Consider the following 17,630-nt stretch of genomic DNA (forward strand, 5'->3'; position numbering starts at 1 on the left):
AGATAGAATGTGGGGGGAGGGGCAGAAGGAGAGAGCTCTAAGCAGATTTGAAGCTGAGCATGGAGCCCCCAACACGAGGCTCGATCCCACGATCCAAGCCGAAACCAAGAGTCAGATGTTTAACTGACTGTGCCACCCAGGTGCCCCTCAAATAATGTTTTAGAATTGGTGGCATTTTATGAAATGAAATTGTTAGTCACCTCTTTCTTTAGAGGGTCTCATGCAACTTCGTGATTATGTGTCTAGTTATAGATTTTTGTTTTGCTTTGTTTTTAATCTTCTTTGTAATTTTTGGAGTTTCTTGTATTGGTGCCTCTTATCAGTTCTGGAATTCTCAGCCATTGTCAGATACTTTCTTCTTTCCTTTTCAGACTCCAATTAAAGCTGTGTCGAATGTTTTTATTTTCTCTTCCATGCCTCTTAACCTCCCTTCTGTATTTTCCATTTTTTTTCTGTGCTGTGTTCTGGCCTATCTCCTAATCTGTACATTTTCTTCTTCACTTGTTTCTTCTCTTATTTTTTTAAAAGATTTTATTCATTTATTTGATGGAGAGAGAGAGCACAAGCAGGGGGAGTGGAGCCAGAGGGAGAGGGAGAAGCAGGGCTTCTCAGGGCTCAGCAGGGAGCCCAATGTGGGGCTCGATCCCAGGACCCTGAGATCATGACCTGAGCTGAAGGCAGACACTTAACTGGCTGAGCCACCCAGGTGCCCTTGTTTCTTCTCTTATAAGCGTAGGCATTGAGGGCACGTGTTGTGATGAGCACTGGGTGTTGTATGTAAGTGAGGAATCACTGGATTCTACTCCTGAAACCAATATTGCACTGTGTGTTAACTAACTAGACTTTAAATAAAACTTGAGAAAAAAAAAGGAAACAAATTTGCTGAGTCACTATTTTATATTTTTCTATTTCATGCACATGCTGTCATGCTTGTATTTTACTTCTTTAAAGTATAGTAATTGTAGGTACTTTTAAATACGCTTCTGATGGGGTGCCTGGGTGGCTCAGTCAGTTAGGTGTCTGACTCTTGATTTCAGCTCAGATCATGGTCTCAGGGTCGTGAGATCGAGCCCCATGCCTGGCTCTGCACTGGGCATGGAGCCTGCTTGAGATTCTTCCTCTCCCTCTGCCCCCAACCGCACCCCCCCTGCCCCGATCTCTAAAAAAACTGTTTGTGAAGTTTGAGTCCTAGAGTCAAAGTAGTTTCCTCCAGAGAAGACGTTCATTTACTTCTGCAAAGCATCTTTGGGAAATACCAGTCTGGGACTACCTTAAAGCAAATTCACAACTTGAATTTTCTGGGGCCACTTTGGTGATGGGAATCCACAGTGCAAATCTGTGTGAGGGCTGGCCTGTGGCAACAGCTGTTCAAGGGCAGTTTCCCCACTCCCCTTTTCTGTTTAGCATGAAGGCCGTATTCCCTATAGTCCATTGGGGGCGTGGAGAAGGCTTACTTCTGGCTCATCTTTACCCTGAGGGTCTTGCTTTTGCGAGGGGTCCGTGGTCTCGGCTTAATGTGGAGAGGGTCTCATGTTAGCCTTCTCACCTGGGAGGACCCTCCCTGAGTTCTCTCCTCCCTATCCCATGAGGCTACCCACGTTTGCTCAGATCAGCAGTTTCCACAGGGTAATAGCAGCATCAGTGCTCTCTCACCCAGCTTACCTCTCCGACTTCCTGCTTTCCCTTAGCATTTGGCATGGCAATTCTTTACTTTCTTGTCAGCTCATGTTTTATTTTTGTTTTTAATTTAAAAGACTTCATTTTTTAGAGCAGGATTAGGTTCACAGCAAAATTAAGAGGAAATGTATAGACAGTTCCCATATACCCTCTGCCCCCATATATACATAGCTTCCCCCATTATCAACCTCCCCCACCAGAGTAGTATATTTTATTTAACAAAATTAAAAATATTTTATTTTTAAGGTTTTATTTATTTATTAGAGAGAGAGAGAGAGAGAGAAAGCGCGAGCTGGGGGAGGAGCAGAGGGAGAGGGACAAGCAGACTGTGTGCTGAGCGCAGAGCCCAATGTGGGGCCTGATCTCAGGACCCTGAGATCATGACCTGAGCCGAAACCAAGAGTCAGACAAATGACTGAGTCACCCAGGAGCCCCTAAAAAGATTTTATTTTTAAGTCATCTCTACACCCAACATGGGGCTTGAACTTACAACCCCAAGATTGAGAGTCACATGCTGTACCAACTGAGCCAGCCAGGCGCCCCAGAGTGGTACATTTTTTTTTTTAAAGATTTTATTTATTTATTCGACAGAGATAGAGACAGCCAGCGAGAGAGGGAACACAAGCAGGGGGAGTAGGAGAGGAAGAAACAGGCTCATATCGGAGGAGCCCGACGTGGGGCTCGATCCCACAACGCCGGGATCACGCCCTGAGCCGAAGGCAGACGCCCAACCGCTGTGCCACCCAGGCGCCCCTGGAGTGGTACATTTTATACAACTGATGAACCTACATTGACACCCAATGTCTGTAGTTTCCATTAGGGTTTACTTCTGGTGTTGTACATTCTATGTTCATGTTGCTTTTATGAAGGTATTTGTTATATTTACCATTTGTAGTTTTCAGCTGGAGATTTAGCCCAAATTGGATTGGAATTGGAAATCTAGTTGAAGTTTTCAAGCACAATTTTAACATCTAGTAGGAAGGAAACTAGCATTTAATGATCTCCTTATTCTGCACCAGGTGCCATGCCAGTTCTTTCTCTGTAATCTCTCACTTCATCCACGTAACAATTCTATGCAGTAAGTGATGGTATCCCCATTTTAAGTAAACTAAGGCCAAGAAAGACTGATGTACAAAAGATTATATGTGGCAAAATATGAAGTGCATCCCAGTGGTTTTTTTTAAAAAAGATTTTATTTATTTATTCGTGAGAGACAGAGAGAGGCCAGAGGGAGAAGCAGGCTCCCTGCGGAACTAAATCCCAGGACTCCAGGATCATGACCTGAGCCAAAGGCAGATGCTTCACCAACTGAGCCACCCAGGCACCCCATCCCAGCGTTTTTTGGTTCAAATTCTGTTCTCTCTGCAACGTACGAAACTACCTCTTGTATTATTTCAACTCCTGTAGGATGTTAGCTCTTAGGGCATAGTTAAGAAGAAGTGCCTGGCACATAATAGATGTTCAAAAATATTTGCTGAATGAATGAATGAATGAATGAATGAATGAAGCAAAGTTCCTAGCCTTGTGATCTACTGGGGGAACACAACTGACTAGGGGATGTAAACATGGAAATACACGAACTACAATTTGATGTGGTCCGTGAGTGGCTGAGATCTGAGCTGAGTGCTATGAGAGCATAGAATAAAGAATTCTTTGTAGTCATTTAGCTGGTTACCAGTAGAGGCTGTGGCAGCAGATGAGTCTGGAGAGACAAGTAGGATACGGATCCTTCAGGGCCTTGTTACCACTTTACCTCTCATATTGGGTACTTTATGCCCAAGGCTGGTTGAGCTGCTTTTCATGGGTTAGTTTCATCCTCACAGCACCCATGAAGAGAAGTGCTCTTATGATCTCTACATCATAGGTGTGGAAACTGAGACACTGAGAGGCTAAGCGACTTGGTCACACAGGCTACTATATGCCATACCTGAGCTTCCAACCTAGACAGTTTGACTATGGAGAGCACATCCTTGACCACAACGCTGGGCTGCTTGGTATATGTCATGGACGCCCAACACCAGTACATGGTATACTACATACTAGGACATGCAAATCTGCTAGCTGCATTTTATTTCTCTATATGGTTACACCATATTTCATTTAACTGTGTTGATAGACAGTCTTGGTGGTTTCTAGTCCTTTGCAATTATGGACAGCCCTGCAGCGAGCAGTATTTACTCTCCACCGCAAGCTGACTGTGATATTCCCCCGTAAGATCACTCTTCCCCTCTTCTCTATTATCATTGTACTAAAGGATCTCTAAAATTCCTCCAGGACCATCACCCTCAATTCTGGGATTTGCAGAGCCGTAATTCTTAATCTAGGCATCCTGCATGCTGTAGATTACTCAATATGGTAATTGACAAGGTTCAGTTGGATTCATTTTCTGAAGATTGAAGGGCTTGGGTAATGTAATAGCTAATATTTATTGAAGGCTTCCTATGCCAAGCACTGCACTAAATACTTTACATACATTATTCTATTTCATCTTCAACCATTGTATGAGCAATCCTATTATAGTCCCCATTTTTTTTTTTAGTTAAAAAGATATTTTTATAAGTAATCTCGACACCCAACATGGGGCTCAAACTCATGACCCTGAGATCAGGAGTTACATGCTGTACCAAATGGGCTACCAAGGTGCCCTTATTGTTCCCAGTTTTAAAAAGAGGAAACTGAGGCTCAAAGAGGTTAAATGACTTCTCTGTGGTCATATAGCTAGTAAATGCTGTCTAATTTCAACACTTATATTGCAAAGCCCTTTGGGCTCCCTGCTCGGTGGGGAGTCTGCTTGAGATTCTCTCTCTCCCTCTGCCCCCCCATGTTCTCTCTCTTTCTCTGAAATAAATAAATCTTAAAAAAAAACCAACAGAAATTTATTGTCTCATAGTTCTGGAGGCTAGAAGTCCAAGATCAAGGTGTAGGCAGCATTGGCTCCTTCTGAGGGTTCTGAGGGAGAACTGGTGGTAGCCAGAGGGAAGGGGGATGGAGGATGGGCAAAATAGGTGAAGGGGGGATTAAGAAGTACAAACTGCCAGTTATAAAATAAATAAGTTATGAAGATGAGAAGCATAGGGAACATAGCCAATAATATTATAGTGAATCTCATTTTTAATTCCATGGTCAGATTTTATATTTTTTAGTTTCTGGGAAAAGTTCAAACTTCTTTAAAATTTTCATGTCTTTTTGCAGCCTGAATTCAACAAAAGTAATACTTTCTACCTCTTCAACCATGTTGATATTATTATTACATATCACAAGGAAAGTGAAAGAAATCGGGGTATTGCAAGATTGGTTGCTGCTAGACTTGACCCCCAAAGGTAATTATAGAATATCTTTTTAATTAGCTCCCTTAATTTAAAAATTAATTCAGAATGTAGAAGTTCTCAACTAGAACTTTCATTTTTAGGATACACATGTAAAGTAACCTTAGATATACAGTTTGAAAAATCAAACAGGCAATTTATTCCCTTCTACCTATAGTTAGCGTTTGAATACCATGTAATGTGAGGAAGAATTGACAGATCTGGGAGGGAATAGACTTATTGAGGACATCCTAACTCTCTTCTTTACTTGCTGCCATGTGACAAAGAGCTTAGATTTAGATTAGTGTTTCTTCAGAGTGCAGGTCTATTACTGGAGTCTGTTAGGCAGATATCAGCTGAATATAAGGAAGAATCTACTAACGATTAGAGTTCTCCAACAATTAAATAAGTAATCTCAAGAATTAGCAGGTACTTTATCCCTGGACGTTTATAGAAAGAGCCTAGATGACCCAGGTGTTAGAGAATTCATAATTAGGCATCCAGCATAGTGTCTGGTCCCTGGTAAGTAAGTGCTCAATGAGTTGTAAAGGACAATCAGCACTACGGAAGAGACTAGACAGGTGACCTTGAATGTTCCGACTAAGATCCTTCGAAACTATAGGATAAATTAGAACTTTCAACTACGACAGGGGAATACAGCACACAATGTATAAAATCATGGTCCATTATGGGCAAAATATTATGAAACCTGAAATACTAGGATGGAGGAAGGAAGTTATCCCTTGAAACTTCTGTGAGTATGTTAAGGAAGGTCCATGTGGTATAGTTTTCTGAAACAGAACAAGCAATTAGGAAATTTGGATTGTAGTCTCATCTCTCCTGGTTCCATTTTGTAAGTCAACCCGAAGTTTGTAGAAATGGATCAGACTTCATTGTTTTTAAGGCTACCGCCCTATTTGACTTCAGCCAAGGTTGTTCCGTCTGGCACAGATGATTTCCAAAGGGAAAGAAGAGTTAGAGACTGTATTGTGGCAAGCTTTTGACCACTGGGTAGGTTAACTTGATCTGTCATTGGCTTAATTTCCTCATCTGTGAAAGGAGAGGACTGAATTAGGAATTTTTAATATGGTCCCTGATATATCAAACTCTGGAAATTTTTATTGATATGTATTTTTCTGGGTAAAAGGGCCTATAGATTTCATTAAACAGACCCCAAATGGTGAGGAACTTTGGTACTTTCCAACTCAGGTTTATCTCAGTAAAAGGATATTCTTTGGAAATTAATGTCTATGGTAGAAATTTTGAAGATTTTTTATCATCACAAAGTGTTGTAGGTGGGAAATCCAAGAAGAATTAAAGGGATCAGGGCATATTTGTGAACAGGGAATAAACATAGCCACCAGGAGAGGCCAGGAAATACTAATCATTGTCAAGGGAAATCACCCATGCTTTTTTTTTTTTTTTTTTTTTGGTGTTTGTCACTTCTGATATCTGGCAGTAGAATGTTGGGAGGATGGACTGTGAGGTCTAACTCAGGATGGCTGCTCGTATTCGAAGTCATTGGGTAGTAAACATATAAAGTGTGATCATCCAGGAAGTTAGTCCCATCTTTATGAAAATCAAACCTAATGCTTTATGGTTATATCTCATATTGTCAGACCCAGAGTAAAAAAGCCAAGAAAATAATTTTTTAGTCTTATATTTATTCTGCACGGCTCCTAGTAACAGCTTATGTACTCACGCAATAAAACTTTTATCTAATTATTGTAAAGGTCATTTATGTGGGCCCCTTGAGAACAAGGACAGTGCTATAAATCATTTTGTTAGAATTAGGCAGTCTGCTCAAGGTCCTAAGAAGTGAGTTAGGCCTAATGGTATTCTAGGCCTACAGTCTCGCGTTTTCTATTAGGGACTGTACCTGGCTAATTTCCCTGATGGTTACCATAGTTGATCATTTCTTTTTCCTAAAATACTTGCTTCATTTGGCTCTTGGATTACCATACTTCACTGATTTTCTCCTGTCTCACTGGTTGCTTATCAGTCTTCTCATTGCTCTGATATCTTCATATTGGAGGGCCTCAGGACTGAGTCTTTGAACTTCTTTTCTTCTTTATATATACTTAAACATTGGTAATCTTATCCTATCTCATGGCATTAGACCCTACAATGACTCTTAGATCTGTAAACTTGTATATCTAGCTGTCTACTTGACATGACCACATGGATATCTAATAGGCATTTGAAATTTTTAAAAAAATATTTATTTGAGAAAGAGGAGAGCACACAAGTGGTGGGGGGGAGGCACAGAGGGAGAGGGAGAAGCAGGCTCCCTTCCCAGGGCTGGACCCTAAGACCCTGAGATCATGACCTGAGCCAAAGTCAGATGCTTAACCCACTGAGTCACCCAGGCGCCCTGACATTTGAACTTTAATATGACCAAACATGAACCTGTAATCTTCCCTCCAACCTGTTTTTCCTGTTGTCTTCTCCATCTCAGCAAATGGCAACTACATCCTTCCAATTGCTCAGGCCCCCAGACCGTGGCAGCACCTTTGACTCCTCTTTATCATTTTTCATTCATACCCCGTATCTATTCCAATCCTTTGGCAGACCATGGGACTCTATTCTCAAAATACATTCAGGATCCACCCCTTCTCATCACCTCCACCGCTATCATCTGGTCCAAGACATCATTCCATCTCACCTGACTGATGGCAACACCCTCGCCGGTCTCTCTCTCCTTGTCTTCCAGCAGTCTGTTCTCAATACAGCGTGCAGAGCATTCCTTTTGAAATGTCAGCTCATGTCAATCCTCTGCTCAGAATCTTCCAGTGAATTCCCATGTCACTTAGAGCCAAGGCCCAAGTTGTGAAAATGGCCTAGAAGGCCTTATGCAACCCGTATGTAAGGCCAGTGGTTTAAAATAGGGCTTTTACATTGATTGGAGAACTTAATACACTTTTTGCTGCATGATCTCTCTCATATGAAATGCAGGTATTTCCTGTGCTGGGTTCAAGGCCCATACTTATATAGTAAACCTTGATATGTGTTATCATTTGGTGATGTAAAGTTTTTCTATAGATGTTTTTATTGGTAGCCTTAACAGTGATCATTTCTTTAATCATAGCTGTTTTATTTTATTTTTAATTTTTAATTTTATTTAATTTTATTTTTTTGAAAGATTTTATTTATTTATTTGACAGAGAGAGAGGGAACACAAGCAGGGGCAGTGGGAGAGGAAGAAGCAGGCTTCCCGCTGAGCAGAGAGCTCGATGCAGGGCTCAATCCCAGGACCCTGGGATCAAGACCTGAGCCGAAGGCAGATGCTTAACCACTGAGCCACCCAGGCGCCCCTATTTTTTATTTTTTAATTTTTTTAAAAAAGTAGGTTCCGCACCTAGTGTGGAGCCCAACTTGGGGCTTGAACTCACAACTCTGAGATCAAGACCTGAGCCGAGATCAAGAGTCAGACACTTAACTGACTGAGCCACCCAGGCACCCCAATTCATAGCTGTTTTAAAATATATTTTGGCTTTAAATAGAATTCAACCTACAAATACTTAGTATGGGCATATCATATGCCAGAAACTAGGGTTACAAAAATGAATAGGAAGAGGGGCACGCCAATAACCCCTGCAATTGTGAGTGAATGGTTTTATTGTGCGTGTACATGTAGAAATAACCATCCCATAATGATTGCATATTATCCCTTACACAGAAACCAAGGGATAAGTTGTATGTTGAGTAAATAATTCAAAAGGGAAGCACCACTGTTTCTCCTTTCGATTTTTCTTTTTTCTTTTCTTTCTTTTTTTTTTTTTTTTTTTTTTTTAAGTTTTTTTTTTTTTTTTGAACAAGGAGNTTATTTATTTATGTGACAGAGAGACAGCCAGCGAGAGAGGGAACACAGCAGGGGGAGTGGGAGAGGAAGAAGCAGGCTCCCAACGGAGGAGCCCCATGTGGGACTCGATCCCGGAACGCCAGGATCACGCCCTGAGCCAAAGGCAGATGCTTAACGACTGCGCTACCCAGGCGCCCCTTCTTTTTTTTTTTTTTAAAGATTTTATTTACTTATTTGACAGAAAGACAGCCAGTGAGAGAGGGAACACAAGCAGGGGGAGTGGGAGAGGAAGAAGCAGGCTCCCAGCGGAGCAGGGAGCCCGATGCGGGACTCGATCCCAGGACCCTGGGATCACGCCCTGGGCCGAAGGCAGACGCTTAACGACTGAGCCAGCCAGGCGCCCCTCGATTTTTCTCTCTCCCCTTTATTCCTCTTTTATTTTTCAAGTAATATTACAGTCTCTTTATTCCTGACCAGGCAGTTGTTAGCTTCAACAGTCCTGTTTAGTTTCACACTTCTTTAGTTTTTCTTTCCATCTTCTATTGTTTATAATCATCTTTTTCAAATACAAAAGGTTTGCATAGATTATGTCCTCATTACCTTTCATCACTAAGCGTGGCATTTTACACACAGTAGGCCCTCAGATCTCTGTCTGCTCATAAATATGATTTGTTTCACCTATTTGGTTTTCTAAGCCTATAGCTAAGATTACAAGATAGGTTGTTTAATATATTGGAGAAGGATGAGATGAAAAATGAGAAATAAAGCCATTTGCTAATAGAAGGACTTTAAGAAATCTATCCACAGCCAAAGAGAAGGTTCTTTTTTTTTTGAGATTTTATTTTTAAGTCATCTCTACATCCAACATGGGGCTTGAGCTTACAACTCTGAGATCAAGAGTTGCACGCTCTACTGACTGAACCAGCCAGGTGCCCTATGAGAAGGTTCTTAGGGACGTGTTTTCCCCTGCTATCCGAAAGTAGAGTGTTCCTATGAAAGCTTTTGGAAGCTGAAATACCAAAGTGTAGAAGCAATTGCCATTAATTTATATGGAAAAATTTGTGAGCCTTCCCAGACCCCCCAAATCACCTCTCTTAGGCTTTGCTGATACCCGAAGACACATCTTACAAAGTAAACCGAGATAAAGCACAGATGCTCACAGACACAGATCAAAGCATTGGTGGCTTGGTGTGAAAATGCTGTGTAGTTTCCGGGGCAGGGGCTGGGTGGTGCCACTCCCGCTGCTGGGGTGCGAGCTGCCTTTATGATGGCTCCCTGCCAAAGCGATGCTGAATCCTCTTTTTGATTTTTCGTAAAAGTGAAAATCGTCTTCGCCTTTCTTTCAGTTAGTTCGTGAAAACAGGTACTAATGTAGGTCTTTTGTTAAAGCGAAGTGACATAAAGTGAGCTTCGGAAAAGCGGGGGTAACTGTGTTGCATTTTGGGGCAATATATTGAGTCTCATTTGAGCGTTAGGGACATTTAGAAGCAAAAGTATTTTAAGTCATAGTTTTAAATATGAAATATAATGGAAGGCATATTTTTTTTCAGTCTGCTATTGTTACATGCCTGTATAGCCATGAACTGGAAATTTACAGTGGCAGTTTGGCATAAAAATTCCTTTCTCTTCCTTTCCCCTCTCTTTTCTTAGCTACAAGCATTCAGATGAAAACCACCTAACTTGCAGTGGACCCCCTATGGAAATTCCCAGAGAACATACAGAGAATTTGAGAGTAACCTACACTTACTCCGTGAGATTTGAAGTAAGTATTCCATGACATCATTTTACTTTTGTTCCAAATCAAGTATATAAATACCATATACTTCATTAATAGTAAAGCCTTAATTTTCATCATCTAAGTTTTATAACACAGGTAAGAGCCCAGGAAAGTAGGTAAGTTCTTTATATTAAAACCAGTCAGAGGACAATCGTGAAAGGAATTCTGTATTAAATCTCCCACATTTAAGGTACTGTGTCAGATAACTTACTTTCTCTTATTTTATGTGGAAATTTGAATGAAGTATGTGGGAAACCAGAGGGGTGTCGCCTGGGGTTGGCAGGCTGGCAGGCTGCCCAAGTAGGACCTTAAATGAAGAGTATGTTGTGGAAGAGAGAGAGTATCATGCAGTGAAAAGAGCATCCTTTAAAAAAAAAAGGACATTTTATTTATTCGAGAGAGAAAGGGGAGGCAGGGGCAGAGGGAGAGAGAGAGTCTCAAGCAGACCCCGAGCTGAGTGCAGAGCCTGATGTGGGGCTCAATCCCACGACCCTGAGATCATGACCTGAGCCCAAATCAAGAGTCAGATGCTTAACCAACTGAGACACCCAGGCACCCCAAAAAGAACATCCTTATCAGGCTCAGACTGACCTGTGGTTCAAATTGAGGCTTGGCCACTTACTAGAGGTGTGAGCTTAGGTAAGTCATGTGATCTCAGGCTCAATTTTTTTTTCTTATGTCATTTCGTCCTCATTTTCAGAATATGTAAAGACCTTAGCATGACACACAGTAGGTCCGCAACATATGGCATTCATTATTGTTTCTACATCTGTCATTTTTCTTTTGTAAGTAGCTGTTTTTATGAAGTGGTATGTATTTTGGGAAGCTAGGTAGATATACACACTGACTATTAACATTCTGGTGAATAACCTATCAGCTCTCTGATGCCCATGTTTCCCAAAGGCTTTTCTGGAAACTCATTGCTTCATGTTTGTTTGTTTGTTTGTTTATTTATTTATTTACTTAAAGATTTTATTTATTTACTGGACAGAGAGAGACACAGAGAGGGAATACCAGCAGGGGGAGTGGGAGAGGGAGAAGCAGGCTTCCCGCTGAGCAGGGAGCCAGATGCAGGGCTCAATCCCAGGACCCTGGGATCACGAGCTGAGCCAAAGGCAGACACTTAACGACTGAGCCAGCCAGGCATCCCTGTTTTATTTATTTTTGCTTTGTATTTTCAAAAGTGTTATGTGAAAAAGGGATTCTATGATGAGGTTACTTTGGATAATGCTAAATTAAACAATGTTAAAACAATGACATCAAGAGTACTCATTATGTTAAAAAGCACTGTGAATTTTCAAAAGATGATTATGATACATGGCATTTTGTAGATTATGGTAGAACTCATGGGGTTATAATGTTCTGTAGAGTATACAAGGGAAACACTGCATGTGGTACCAAAAATATGCAATTTTATACAAATGAGATATTACATGTGCTGTTTTCACTCCATGTATATGTCATGGACATCTTTCTATGTCAATAAACATAGAGTCACATCCTTCTTTTTATTTACTACTTAGTACATTTATTTTTAAAAGTTTTAAAATAATTTATTTAATTGTTTGAGAGAGGCAGGCAGAGGGAGAGGGAGGAGCAGACCCCCGCTGAGCAGGGAGCCTCACATGAGGCTCGATCCCAGGACCCTGAGATCATGACCTGAGTTGAAGGCAGACACTTCACTGACTGAGCCACCCAAGTGCCCCATTTAAAAAATTTTTTTAAAGATTTATTTTTATTTTAGAGAGAGGTGGGGTTGGGAGGGGCAGGGGAGAGGGAGAAAGAGTCTCAAGCAGACTCTGTGCTGAGCACGGAGCCCCAGGTGGGGCTTGATCCCATGACCCTGATATCATGACCTGAGCTGAAATCAAGAGTTGGATGCTTAACCGACTGTGCCACCTAGACACCCCCTACTACACAGTGTGCAGGCCATAGTTGATTTACTTAGTGTACGATTGATAAGAATGACCCAAATGTCTAATTTTTAATTACTATAAACAATGCTTTAATGAACATTCTTACTTTTTTCCTTGTGTGATTATCTCCCAAAGTTAAATACCCAGCAGTAGGATTATTTCAGTAAAAGGCTGTACATATTTGGTAACACATTGCTGAATTCTTGTCCAGACAAGTTTCTGGGCCTGAGGATCTGTTGTTGCCTCACACACACAGCAGTTCTAGGTTTTTGTCAATTTTTTAAAATCTTGCTTCAGAGTTTTAATTCTGTGAGTATACCAAAGGAAGATTGAGTCATATTAAGCAAACTCCTAAGGGTCCAATGTATAAACCAGAATATCGATTTATTAATTTACATGGAGAAATATAAATGCCTAGCAGACCACACCATTCATGTTAGCTGGTTAGCACATCTGCCTGTTAAAATAATATGTGAGAAAGCGAATATAAATAGAACAGAATAAATAGAAAGTTTCTTGGTGAGCATAGGACCCCAGAGCAAAGGGAAATGGGTATGAAAGGATGATATTCATGGCACTCTAGTGCTCTGCTTGCCCATGGACCAAATGTTTATATTCATGGGTTAGGGACTCAGCCCTGGACAGTATTAGAGGTGCTTCACCAAAAGATTAACATTGGGGCTTTCCTTTTATAAGGAAAACCTTTTATGACTATATCTAGATCTATACATTTCTCTTTTTAGTTTTTTTTAAAGACTGTATCTCATATTTTTTATTCTGCTTTGATCATACTTGTTTTTGTATAAAAGGCTTATTTCTTAAAGCTTTAGACGTGCTTTCTTGAGACCAAACCCTAGTCACATTATTTGGGATTAGGTCTCAAATTTCTTCAAATATTTACAAATTGTGCTCAGTTTGTGTCATTTCTATAGATGGCCTGACAGCCATTACAACACGATTTTTTCCTAATCTCATTCGGAAAGCAATTCCAGGTTGGGGATGCCTTGCTTCTGTCCCTATGTAACCCGTGTGTGGTTATATCCATTTTATAAAAGAGGATCCTGAAGCCCAGCGAGATGAAGTAATTTTCTCAAGATCATAGCTGGCAGGAGGTGGAAGTGTTATTCAGTCAGGTCTGCCTGGCCCCCGGACTCATAGCTTTTCTACTCTACCATTCTGGCTTGCTATATGAAAGGGCTGTTATATTTTCTGTCCACAGAGTTACTGTAAGGAAAATGAGAAACGTTTTTGTTAGAAATGTGTGTGTACTTTGAATCATCCAGCTAGAGGTCAGGATTATTTGATCCTACATCCTGCAGTTCACCCAAAGTGCAATTGGTAAAAACAGGCAATTTACTAGTCCAGTAAGTATAGTTCAGTCAGCCGCCTGATCTCCGGGTGAGATGCAGGAGTGTAATCTGGGGGAAGGAGTGAAATACACCGCGAAGAAATTAAAATAAACTTTCCTCAGTGATTGAGAATACTATTAAGCGTGTAAGCTACTATCAGAAGTTGATCAAAGAACTGAAGCCCTTCTACATATTTACCTCTTATTCATCAGCTGTTAAAACTTTAAATGTAGGGGGGAGGCGCCTGGCTGGCTCAGTTGGTAGAACAGGCGACTCTTAATCTCAGGGTTGTGAGTTCAAGCCCCACATTGGGTGTGGAACCTATTTAAAAATTTTTTTTTTAAATTAAATGTAGGCACTTCCATGTTTATAGTAAAAGCCAAGGGAGAACACGTCTAAATTGAAGTTTAAATTCCTACCAGGAGCCTACATGGTATGGTGCTAGTGGACTGTCCGCCCGTCAGGAAGCGACTGTGGCTATGCGAAGCCAAGGTACAAGTTCAGATGTAGCGATACCAAATGGGGGGAGTTCGGGGAATCGCCTTATTCGGGGTTAGGGCTCCACCCCTTGTTTCTTTTTTTTTCTTTTTTTTTTTTAAAGATTTTATTTATTTATTTGACAGAGATAGAGACAGCTAGCGAGAGAGGGAACACACGCAGGGGGAGTGGGAGAGGAAGAAGCAGGCTCATAGCAGAGGAGCCTGATGTGGGGCTCGATCCCGTAACGCCGGGATCACGCCCTGAGCCGAAGGCAGATGCTCAACCGCTGCGCCACCCAGGCGCCCCCACCCCTTGTTTCTTAACAGGTCTCCATCCTGGAAGCTCTTCCAGAGGAGGGAATTATCTCCCTCTCCTGCTGAAGCTCATTTAGGGTGCTTAGAAGGCCCTCGGCTTCAAGAAAAAACCAGACATGTCTGAGTTTGAATTTACTAGCTGTGTGACCTTGGGCAGGGCACTCGGCGCCTCTTTTTTCCTAATCTGTAAAATGGTCATAGAATCGTTACCTCTGGTGATCACTCTCAGAGATATGTGAGCTAACATAAACCGTTTAGCCCGGGGCCTAGCCTGGAGTAGACACACAACGTTTCTTTCTTGCGGATACAGGAGCATGTGATTCACGTGGCTCACACAACGGTAGCTCGTGCGTGCAGAGAGCACACCAAGCCACAGTATTCTTGATCTCAACACCAGAACGTTGCTGTTGTAGGTGGGGGAGGGTGTCAGGAGGAGTGGCATTGTATAGCTCTGGTGCTGTTCATTTTATTGTCTTTAGTTGAAAAAGGCTTTTTTTTTTTCTTAACCCAATGATAATGAGACACACCAATATTTCCCAAAGTGCATTCCCTAGAACACTAGTCCAACAAGTTTGGAAAATGCTGCTTTCTACTACTTCCTTTCTTAGCTTCACAAAGCACATTAGTAAAATATTAAAAGTCTCCTAGGGCGCCTGGGTGGCTTGGTCAGTTAAGTGTTCGGCTTCGGCTCAGGTCATGATCTCAGGGTCCTGGGATTGAGTCCTGCTTTGGGCTCCTTGCTCAGCGGGGAGTCTGCTTCTCCCTCTGCCTCTCCCCCTCCCCGTGCTCTGGCTCATTCTCTCTCTCTCTCTCAAATAAATAAATATAATCTTTATTTTAAGAGAAACCTTTTGACTGAGTCTAACCCAGCATTTTACAGCTATAATTGGCTCTGGAGAATTCTTCTGGAGTACAATTTATGTTGCATCGTGGATGTCACTTTGGGTGTCCCAAGTGTACATGCTTGTTGCATCTTGGAGTAGCTCACAAAATCTTATTGAACCTATAACACAGCTTGAACTTTCAGTGGACAAATAAGGAACAAAGCTTCATACGTTGCTAACTGTAATATAAAATAAACTGCATTATGGCTTATGAAGGATTTTGTCAACTCACTGGGTTGACATCATCATTCGTGGAAATGCTTCAGTGGTCATGACTATTTGAAGTGGAAATTGAGTTTGGATTTGAAAACCACTCTTTTTCACCCTCCAATTAAATAATCAATTCAGGTCAATGTTATCAATGGATGTTAAAATTGGAAGTGAATGAGTATTGGGGAAACTGGTTACTCTCACCCCACAGATGACTTGTTAATTGCAAAGGGGAAAATATAAAACTAAGTGAGTGGATAAGGAAATAAGTGCACATGAGTTCATACCAGTATCTCGGACTGTAATTCAGTACTGCAGTGTTCGGTCTAGCCCTCTCCCCTTGCTCATTGGTAACTTCTTTCTCTGACACTGAGAAACCTGGCCTCTATCGTCTACACTATGTTGACTTATTTGTTCAACCATAGCATACACGTAGTGTCAGCGCTGATAAGCCGTACCCCTGTGAGAGACACATTTATTAACTAGGATGCCGTTTTTTTTTTTTTGTATAACACTTGTTTTGGTAAAGAAATACCTTATGTTCTTTTATCTTGTACCAAGTCTTTGAAATCCAGCATATGTGTTACACTTACAACTCATCTCACTCGGGACCAGCCACATTTCAGGTGCTGAATAGCCTTAGGTGACTAGGGGCTGCCATCTTGGCAAAGATCTAGACCTCCACATTTCCTGGGAGTTTCCCCTTTGGTCTGTACTTCCACATGTTTTCCCTCTTTTTGCTGCTCCTCGCTCCCAGGACAGAAGATCCCACCGGGTCCTGTGACATGGATGGATTCCAGGCCCTTGGTTGGGTGAACTACACTGTCTCCCCCTCGTACAGAGTGTGGAAGCCTCTGGCCCACAAAGTCATTCTTGGAATCTGCGGGGGAGGGGTACACACAATCCTGACACGGGGATGGGGCCAGGGGGACATGGACAGGAAGCCAAACTTAATGCACGTGTCAAGCCACTTACAGATGTCAGTGCCACGCAGCAGCTGGGACTCCTCAGCCACCTGGGCTGTGACCTCCCTCCTCCTGGCCTTCCTCCTTCACCTTAGACCTCCTCGTACCTCCTCTGCAGCCACCTGCGAGCTGCCGCTGGGAAGCAGAGCCCATGGTCGCCGGCTGAGACTGTGGGCCTGAGCCCCTGCTCAGGCAGCCACTAGCTACAGAAAGGTCCAGAGGCAGTATACTTTTTAGTTTAAAAAATTCTGTCTTTTTTTTAGTGAAGCATCGTGTGCACTTTATGTTTTCAGAAAAGGATTCATGTTCCCAAATGGGTATAAAGTTGGGAGTTTATATAACAAATTTGTTCAGAAGTTACTGAAGGATGGGTCATAAAGATTAACATCCGAGTGAAGACCTTTTATTCATCCATTTATATGACAAATATTTATCGAGTGCCTATTATATGCCTGGCATGGGAATTTTTTTAAAGTACTTACTTTAACTTCATTTCTCACAATAGTCCTCTGAAAGCAGGTACTATTTTAAATCTCCATTTTATAGAAAATAAAACCGAGAGTCAGAGAGGGAAAGTCACTTGCCCAAGGTCACAACTGTAAAGGATTATAAACCAAGATTAGTTTGACTAGAGAGTCCAGGCTTTTAATGCAGCCTCTAAAATACACGGTGTGACTTTAAAATGGGAAGGAATGACGGTGGGTGAATTGTCCAAGATGGCTTTATAAGAGAGGGGCCTTGAGCTGGGCTTCTAAGGATGCTGTGTGTGATTTGGATAGAAGGGACGGAGGTGTGTGAGGCATTATGGGAAGGCCAATGGACTGAATTAAGAGACCTGGATTTTAGGAATTTGGAGAGCTGAGGTAGGGCTTTCTGGGTAAGATTGTACATGGTGTATGTGGAGAACAGCAAACAAGTGTCCAATTGAAACAAAATTGTTTTCATTTGCTT

At 41.7% G+C, this 17,630-nt stretch overlaps 1 protein-coding gene across 3 annotated transcripts in view; it reads left to right on the plus strand.

The window, feature by feature from the left end:
* LOC100469088 (transmembrane 9 superfamily member 2) overlaps positions 1-17,630 on the plus strand; it is a 69,331-nt gene that overhangs the window by 11,200 nt on the left and 40,501 nt on the right. For all 3 annotated transcript variants that reach the window (XM_011225832.3, XM_034649390.1, XM_034649391.1), the window contains 2 exons: positions 4,870-4,997; positions 10,435-10,546. In XM_011225832.3, coding sequence (XP_011224134.1) covers positions 4,870-4,997; positions 10,435-10,546 — 240 coding nt within the window. The remainder of the gene's footprint in view (positions 1-4,869; positions 4,998-10,434; positions 10,547-17,630) is intronic.

Source organism: Ailuropoda melanoleuca, chromosome X (genome assembly GCF_002007445.2).
Source record: "Ailuropoda melanoleuca isolate Jingjing chromosome X, ASM200744v2, whole genome shotgun sequence".
NCBI lineage: Eukaryota > Metazoa > Chordata > Mammalia > Carnivora > Ursidae > Ailuropoda > Ailuropoda melanoleuca.